The sequence below is a fragment of the Ixodes scapularis genome, unplaced genomic scaffold (assembly GCF_016920785.2).
Source record: "Ixodes scapularis isolate PalLabHiFi unplaced genomic scaffold, ASM1692078v2 PGA_scaffold3__209_contigs__length_174095766, whole genome shotgun sequence".
NCBI classification, from domain to species: Eukaryota; Metazoa; Arthropoda; class Arachnida; order Ixodida; family Ixodidae; genus Ixodes; species Ixodes scapularis.
The window spans coordinates 128,299,352-128,308,941 of NW_024609868.1; the positions used below are offsets into that span (position 1 = coordinate 128,299,352).

The 9,590-nt window shown below is 43.8% G+C and overlaps 1 protein-coding gene across 1 annotated transcript in view; it reads right to left on the reverse strand.

Annotated features, from left to right (window-relative positions):
• The window catches only part of LOC115324315 (complement factor B), a 145,355-nt gene extending 136,806 nt beyond the window's left edge, over positions 1 to 8,549 (reverse strand). The window contains exon 1 of the mRNA XM_040206040.2: positions 8,441 to 8,549. Within this exon, the coding sequence (XP_040061974.1) occupies positions 8,441 to 8,450 (10 nt within the window). The 5' untranslated portion in view covers positions 8,451 to 8,549. The remainder of the gene's footprint in view (positions 1 to 8,440) is intronic.
• Positions 8,550 to 9,590: the final 1,041 nt, after the last annotated feature.

The window sequence follows — 9,590 nt, forward strand, 5'->3', positions numbered from 1 at the left end:
AACGCACTATCTGGGCCGCGAATCGGCTCCTGTGTCCTCTCTTTACGTTTACTATATTACTCTATGGGTCGGCTATGGCGGCCCGGAAAGCGCGCGAAGGGCGCGCCGACTGGTGGCAGCTCGAGTAACTGACTCGCTGAAAGCGTCTATAATACATAACCCGCTCGGGCCAAATGACCTCTCGATTGCTACTAAAACCTGAATTGAAATACGAGTATCAGCTGCTTAGTGGGGCGCCGGCGGGTTAACATGGTCCTTGGCTCAAGAAGCGGTTGCTTAATTTTCGTAATTTTTCTGCAGCCTGTGTTGTTGGCCGAGCAGACGACTGGAGTTGTTTCGTAATGCGGATACGCACAAAAGCTCGATTTCGCGGACAGATAAGTCGCATGGTCGAGGCATGCGAGTTAGCTGAAAAGTTACTCTCTGTGGAACAATTCTATAGTCATCGCCGCTTTCCTTGGATGATAAAAACTGATTAGTATATTACCGTCTCTCCGGAGCCCATAGTTTCGGTTTTGAACGAAATCTCCCAAACAAAAGTTTGACACGAAAAGAACAAAAAAAAAAAAACACCGGCAAAACAAAACTATGCTCTGAAAGTTTATCTGCACCGGCTACACTTAACCGTCTCAGTTCAAATACCTATAAAATTGGGCATTAAACAAAAGAAAATCTGTTACATTGAACGCGCCACCAGTTCAGGCGGCCCGGCCGAGCCGCCGCGACCAGGACTCAGCCGTTATGTTTGTTTGGTGGTGGCGCCCCCTATAGGTCGCTGGAGTCGCGAATATTGGGAGAGTTTGGCAAGTGCGTGTGGCGACGAAGGCGCCGGAGAGGAGAAAAGTAAACGAAAGGGAGGAGAGCGCCGAAGGAGCGAGAGAGAAAGAAAAGAGCATAGAGGAGACGACCGCCATTTTTTCGCAACGCTGTCGGAGACTTGTCGGAGAAGAGCACTGCTGAGGCTACGCGTCGTCTGCTACGGGCCGACTTCTTTTTCGCCTGAGTAAAAGTTTGTGGCTATACGTCGAGAAAACTTCATTTATTAGCTTCTTAATCCACCGAGGAATAACATTATATAATTTTCTTGCCAGAGCCAGCTTTATAAAAGGAAATAATCGAGATTTAGATGCCGATCCCATGCATTCCGCCGGGTGAATGAACGAAAATGGCGGCCCTCCCCACTCAGCTGGGAGCAGCCGGGAGTTCACGCGCATGCGCTCATGCCTCTCGCTCTGCGACGCGTGCTGATTGGCTCACTCGGGAGGAGAACGTTAGGGCGGCGAGATCATAGATTGTCCATACTCTCTCCATATACGGCTCTGGGACAGGCCTCAAAACGCACGCACGTTCGCTGCCTTTTTTGACATTGGCCAGAGCCGTATATGTAGAGAGTTTGACCATTCGCTGGGATGTAAAGGAGACAAACGAGGAGGCGCCATTGGCCGCAGGCGGGCTGGGCGTGTTCCAGGGCGTCTTCAGAAATTCGAATGTGACCAACCAGAAGCCGGAAATAATACCCTGGCGGAGGTCGCGAGAAACAAACCTTATAACTGCATCGGAGGAACTCTCGGTGACTGAAAATATGGTACACGTGATGTTTCAATCACGCTCATTCAAAATCATGGTGGAAGAGTGCAACTAGCAGAACGATCGACATAATCCGTACGCCAAGCGTCGAGGGCCGGGAATCTGCCGTCCAAGCGGTCACACTCTGTCCGAGCAAAACGGAGTTCGAGCGGCGCATTCGTTTCTTATACATCTTCCTGCATGATCATGATCGAAACATCACGTGTGCCCTATTTTAAACCACGAAGCACCACCGCTAGGGGATTCTTTTCGGCTTCTGGTTGGTCAAGAGGGCATGCCAAGCCCTCTTTCCGAGTCTGGCGCATGCCCTGGCTCTGCCCGCGCCTCCCATTGACCAAACTCTCTGTATACACAGCTCTGACATTGGCGTGCAAACGCCATTGTCTTCGTTTTAGCATAGTCTGACCCCCAACCTGGATAGCTCATACTGATGAAGAAGAAAAAAAAAACACCTGGGTAGCTCAGTCGGCAACGCCCTTGGCGCTCGATTAACAACCCTTGAGGTTGTTAGTTCAAATCCTTCCGGGGGATAAAGTTTTTTTATGTGGTTCCCTATCCGCTCATTCACACTGGAAGCGGATCCGCAGTAAAGTGGTTAGTTGGGCGAGTTGGTAATGATTGAACATGGTTAAAATTGCGCAATTTAACCATGTTCAAGCGGATCCGCGTTCGCAAAGCGGTTGCGAACGCGTTTGTATAAAGATCCAGTGCAATTGCACGCGCACTCGATGACATCAAGTGCGCGTGCAATTGCACTGGATCTTTATAAAACCGCGTTCGCAAACGCTTTGCGAACGCGGATACGCTTCCAGTGTGAGTGAGCGGTTAGGGCGAAACATCTTTCGGTGTCGGAACCTTGTTACAACCAGCTGTTAAAGGTGACCATTAGAACCAAATGTTACAGACCTCTGTGGAAATAGGCTGAAAACTATAGGGAGTTATCAATCACTTTCGAACAAATATATCACAGAACGTCCGTGAAAGGTACAACACTGGGTTTTTTGCAGGTGAGTTATACGGGAAGGTGGACATTATATAGGGGGTAATCCGAACGATAAGTCGTGTAATTAACTAAAATCTTTGAATTAACTATATATTTTTGTGAAGATAAACATGTTTTCAATTAGCAACTTGCAGAACATCATCGAAAACACACGCTTCCCACGCGCTTCAAGCCGTTCTAAAAATGACTGATTTAGTTGTTTTCGATGACGCTGAGCAGCTTTCTAATTGGGAGCAATATGTTTATTTCTATGAGATAAATTTAATTAGTAACTGTAGTTAATTATTCGACTTCGTGAGGAGTACTTCTCTATAATATGTTCCCCCGGCTGTATAACTCACTTGCACAAAGCGCATTAGCTAAAGGTTAAAGGGAGAAATTGGCGAAGGGGGACGTCACCGGAGATCTTCGGTTGCTGGATGTTACGTCACGGCGTCGCTCCCTATAACCAGCCAATCCAGTGCGGCCTCCGTTGCTATGCGTCCTATCGCCGAGCCTTTTGAAATATGCACCCTGCCGCCATCTGTCGGCGCTGGCAGAAGGTGTTTCGTAGCCAATTTTCACAGCCAGTGGGGTTGTTGCGCCATCCCAAGGCAGCGTTGCGAACGTTATATACGTGTGCTCCACACCAATCCAAGCTCAGCGCATATACCAGGGCACTAATGCTGACGCATTAAAAAAAACTTTGCTTGCCGATAGAGCTGATTAATGACCATGACTTCAACAAACTGAAGTCAATTAAAAAATGTTTATTGATCTTATATTCAAATCTCTTCATAGCAATTTCTCCCTTTCAAGTATTCACACGTGCGATACATTTATTTTTCCATGCCGCTGCTTTTTCTTAAATTTTGTTATTTACGTTTTTGCAGGAATACTTTTCAATTAAAGTTATTCAACCTATTTTTAATCCGTTTGAGGTTTCAAAAGTTGTTAAGAGCTATTTCATCTCACCAGTAGGGCAGAGCCATAATTTATATTTATAAACTCAGATATTTGCATAAATGGTCAGAAAACAATTGACCAATACACAACCATCCGCAGCACGCCCGCAAGTTAACTCTTATTTCGGTAAATATGTCAAATTATTTTTCAACAAAATGCCAAGCTATTTATGTCTTCTCTAAGAATCAGTATGTTATATATGTCTCCTCCAAGAAATCAGAGAGTTTCGCTCAAAAATTATATTTGAGCTAACAAACATTTGCGCACGCTTTTTAAAAACAGCATATCACAGTATCCCACACTACGTTCGGTAATTATCATGTTGGTAGATATGTTCGCTGAAGCCTGAATCTAAAGTTGCGGGAAAAGAGATTGCATAGCCGGCATAAATATCCTGACGATTCAGCAGTAACAAACATGCAAAATAAATTTCTATATTGACACAATATATTTCGAAGTTAGTTGCATCCGAATGAAAGCAATTTGAAGCGCTTTTTTTAGTTTATTTGGAAGATTGTAGACATATCTAAATTATCGGTCTGCGTTAGTGAAAACCTATTATGCGTAAATGATTTCTCGGAAATCTTAGTCTTTAACATCGAACACATATTTACTTTTAATTACGTGTTTTTTTTTTGTTTTGTTTTTTCAATAAATATGAAAAAACACTGCTTTCTTTCGGATAAATGTCGTTGTGTAGACGCCTAACTCAAATTATTATAAAAAATTATTTCTGATTTATTATTTTTCTAATATGTTCAATTGCCGTCTCCAGCTTCAAGAACAAAACAAATTTTCTTGAAGCTTGTGCCACTATACGCATAGCACACTTTGTACTGCTCTTTTAGCTGACAGACACGACCGACATTAACTAAAATTTTTCTTACCTTTTCTCGGCCCCTGCTTATGTTAACGCGGTACTATACAACTCGGTTTGTGAAAGGTAATTTCATAAAACAAAATCTCTGATTTTTTTTTCTGTGCCTTGTATTAAACTGTTTTCGAGTTCATAATGTCTATTTGATTTTTTTTTTAGCCTTGTGGTAAGTTCAGCAGTTAAGCAGACGCTGGAATTACACTTTATTTTCTCCAATGCCTCTTGTGTTATTTTGAAAATATGGCTACTCCACGCTTCTTTTTGAAACGTCTTTTAAGTACTTTTGATGGGACCTCTTTCTCGCATAACAGTGAAAATTTAGGTTTCTGTTGCTGCATGTCTTGAATTGTGGATTGTGTTTGTTTGTTTACAGTATTAAGCTACTTCTAAACGAAATTAATGACTGTGTCCTTGAAACGAAAGTCATGACTAGTGTACCATCCTCGCATTGAGACTTTTGGTTTTGTAATTTACAGAAACAAAGTCATTTTAATATCCCAACCAGTGCAGGATATTACTGCATTCAACCCTAAAAGTATAAGGCTATTCTTATACAGAGTACCCCATTTTACCGCGAAGGTTTTTTTTTTTTGTCTTTTGTTTTAAGATGCAAGAATATTACAAGTTTTGGGTCTTCACTATGCCTTTATAAGGGTACGCCAGAAAAATGTTACCAATAAAAAACTATATGTCCCCAGGAACAAGTTAAGTCTCTTTCGTTCTAAAGTGAAAAATGTCCGTGCGTGTGTTTGGGACGTTTGATTTAACGAAACCAAGAATCAGGTCGCAGACAATCCTAGTCACTTTGCTCTCAGTTTTTGTTTTGTCCTATAAATTCCCCATTAGCCCAATGGGATGGTTTCATGTTGAAAAACAGCGCGACTGGGACGAAGAGCCCTTTGTAGAAGAATCATTTCTTCTACAAAGGGCTCTTTTGGATGGTTTCATTTTTCCTAAGGAAAAGCTTATGTCTGCATTAATCCATTGAAACATTCTGGTTTTTATTTGAAACTCTTAATCGAGGAAGGTGTTTCTGTCGGTACTGTCGCAAAGCAAACCCGTCACCTAGCATCGATTTCATGGTAACTTATATTGTGGTAGCAAGCTCATTTTTACGATTTATTTACTGTGGGTGAAATTTATTCGGTCTACGCTATATGTTTCATCTCACCCTACGAAGTCCTGCACTGAAGTCCTTGCTCCGCAAGGTCTAATCAAGAGTCCTTTAGACACCACGTGTTCTCTCGCTACTGTGTGCCCATCGCGCGCGGATCTGACACCCGCGTCGGAGTAATTTACGACTTGGGTCATCATTCAACTGGAGAAAAATAAATTTCTATAAAATGATCTTTCGGCGTTTTTTTCAAAGGGGAGAAGCGGCTTCAACGTCTATTGATCACAAAGCATTGAGATGGACGCGCTTTTACCGTATTTATTAACACTAAATCGTGGTGATCTTCCTGAATTTTCAAAACTTATTATATTTGGTTTGCGCATAGTGAAAAAAAAAACTTATATGCAAACAGTTTTGTACTCCTCGATGAGTGTTTACGTCGCTATTTTAAGTTTCATTTTTAATCCATTGCCTTACGTGAAATAAAGTGAATCTGTGAATTGAAAAGTAAATTGCATGTTAACATTAGTCCCACGTATTTGTATTGAGAGGGTGTGTTTAGCAGGATTTTTTAAAAGGGTTCATGAAACGAATTTTAGGCTGGGATAAATCAATTTAGATTGGGATTTTACTAACAGCTCATCGTTCAGTGGGCCAAAAAAAAGAGGTAGAAAGTCAAACGCCTGACTTTCGGTACGAAAATTTAAAAACACATTGGACTATTTGTACCTCCTTCCCTTCGTAAGCTCTCTGCCTTTTCACTGTGGTACATCCGCGGTCCCCAAAGCGCGTCAGCGTGTCCAAACGCACGTCACACGACACCGGACCTCACTTTCCCTTCACCCCTAAGCTGCAGCATTGCAGTGGAAGCTCCGCGCTTTCCGGACCAATCAGCGGCCTTCGTTTTATCGCCTGACCTCATTCTCTGCGCGTGGGTATGCGTGAGAGAGCGTGATCACGTGACAAAAGGGTGGCTGGCCCAACGAGCACGTAGCTTCCACAGCACTGTCAGCTTCGTGGTGAACGGGTTGGGGAAGGCAACTTTTGTCTGAATTTTGAGCGACGGGCTAATCTTCTAGGGGAAGAATGGCTGTGTCCGGGTACACAAACGAGCATCCAAGCAAGAGGGGACTCCCTCCTTTCCGTCTTCTTGAATTGTTTTGTACAGTGCGCGATTTCTGAGGAGGAGGAAAGCTAAACAGGTAAAAGTTAGAAAATTGTTTTAAAGGTGCGCTGAGGAGGTTTCTGAGATAACCTGTATATGGCGATAACTCACTCTGCTGGCTCTCAGCATCCTAGAAATTCTTAAATCATGACGATACGGCGCCGATTACCTTATTAAGAAAGCAATCAAAGATTGCAACAGACTGAGCTCATCTCCGGCGATGGAAAGAGCATGTTCCGAAACCAGGACCACTGTCACCGCTGAAAGCGCGGAGTGATATCTCGAATGCGCGTGGCTCGTTGCCCATACAGCCCGGACTACGATTAAACCCAGCGAGCGCGGGCTCGAAAGCTGACGACTAAACATATCACCCCGGCGGAATACGAAAACAACATAGAGCGCTGTGTTTGAGACGATTATTTCAGTATTATGTTCCCTCTCAACGAAAAAAATTACATTTGACTATTCTTATTTTCTTTTATCTTCTACAAAAGCATACACATTTTGTAATAACAGTATTTGGAATCTCAACGAAATGTCGCGTTTTTATAGGTAACATGTCGTCCTGGCTGCCGGAAAAACGTTCCTTCAAATGCCGGAGATGACCTCGGTGTGTCCGATGTTTGATTGCTTGTTAATAAAGAAATCGGTCGCCTATCGTTATGATTTATGGGTTTCTAGGATGCTTAGAGCCCGCAGAGTGAGTTATCGCAATATTTAGGCAATTTCAGAAATCTCCTTAGGGCACCTTAAAGGGCAAGGAGGCTTTTTCTCCCAGCCATGCATAGTGTGTGCACAATTATCCAAATTACAAGACCCAATCGTCACACCTCGCAGAAACAATGTGAATGTTCTTGATTCGAATACCTGAACATTGCACATGCTTACAGATACGTTAAAACACAATCATCGGCTAACAAACCAAAAGCATCCGCCACCCATGTCATTCTTAAAACGACAAAAAAATAAACACTCATTCAAACGCCAATCTTCGTCGAACTCCCCCCCCCCCCCTCCCCCCCCCCCCCCCCCCTGCAACTCTTGATGTTGGGAACGGACATTCTGTATTTCAACTGTTGCCTTACATCTAAATACGTTTCTATCACTCACAAAAATGTTACTATTGTTTAATAATCTTCTCGGCTTAAGAAAAAGCTTTCCGCGAGGCCTTCGCAGGCCCTCAAACGCCTTCGCAGAATCTAGAAAAACACCGTCCTTCTATCAATTGTTTTTGTAGAGTAATAAACCGGGTGTATTTGTTGCGTAATTCTTGACAGCAAGGTGGCGTCCGAAACCATGGTTGGCTTCTCTTTTTGTTTCTAGGAAAGTAGTAAGAAATAAGGCCCTTCATGGAACATCGAACCTAATTAAGGACTAGCCAGAGCTGGTAGAGAAATTCTATTACCAAAGAAGCCGCATATAACGTGAGAAAAGACTTTTCCGCAGTCTGCAAAATATATTTCTTTGATGCTACTTGTCTTACAACGTTCATTCAAGTGATGAAAATCTCCCTGCGAGAGTAAATACGTTAAACGAATAACAACTTCGAAGGCCTAGCCCGCCACTGTTTTCTTCAAATACTGATGAGAAATAGAGGAAACCAAAGAGTTTTTTTTCCTCACAGCCCAAGGCATTAGCAAATACGTTTCATGAAAATCATGCGGTTTAGTACTTTTTGAGTTAATCGCGACACCTCCGCTTTTTGTTTTCGGTAGAATCGTTGAGAAAAAGAAACTTTGGCAGACCAACCTGCTTGCATGGCTTCGTCCTTCCTCGTCGCACGCGTCTTCTGGGTGAATTGTCGCCGGAGCTCTACGCTTATCTGGCTTTTGGCCTCTGACAAGCAGCGTCGCCAAGATTGTCCAACCACGGTGGCGGTATCCCATTACAGAAGTTCTTTCGGGAGATGTACGAGGTGGAAAATATTGCAGCGAGATAATTTCGTCGAGTGTCGCAATCATCTTTGTGTCAGAACTTTGTTGAGGTAAAATGCGCCGACGTGTTGCTTCCGCCTTTATGGAAGATTGATAAATCATTCAAAAGCAGACTGAAAGTGTACCCTCTCTAGGGTTGAAAAAGCACGTAGTATTCTTCGTTTAGGACTGTATGGCGTTTACCATTGGCTTTTCGCCAAAGTAGGGAGCTTGCGGAATGGCCTGGCTCGCGGTTATTTTTTGTACAATATTCTTGACTGAGAAGCGACAAAGTTGAGAGCATAGGGACTTCATGACTAGTTTTGGAGTATACCACCGACAGTGGTATGAACACTGATGTTAAACTCGAACCCAACGTTTCAAAACCAGTTCGGTTTCTTCTTCAGGGGCGATTGATCTCGTGCGTGGGAGCAGCCTCGTCTTTTTTGGAGTCAAATAGTTTTCCATTATCACTTCCCAACCAGACAGACGTCTGTCGAAGATGTTTACCTTCGAACACTGATGTGAACGTGCTGTAAAAGCCCGCTTCACCATCAGGCTTCAAAGACTTCCGCGACCATGGGACATGGTACCACATTAGGAGGACCCCCAACCATCACTTCTTAAGGCCCGTTTACCAGTTTGCCTTAGCTCACGACCCGGGCGGATCCAGAACTCCGTTTGGGGGGGGGGGGATTCTCCCATTCTTTCATGTCACCGCGGGGTCCCCTCATGTCAAACTGCCCTCCGAAAGGGGGGAGGGAGAGGGAGTCGATTTTGTTTGGGGGGAGTTGCCGCCCCCGTCGCCCCCCCCCCCCCCCCCCCCCCCGGAGTTCTCGTGATCTCTTACGGCGAGAAAATAGAATGGCAGAATGGCGTCATTTACGAGGTGACCCTGGAACTTCATTTTACCAGAGTGAATGTTTTGTGGTATTTCTGAGATCAAACGAACACACTGTCTACTATAAGAAATAGTCGTTTAAAAT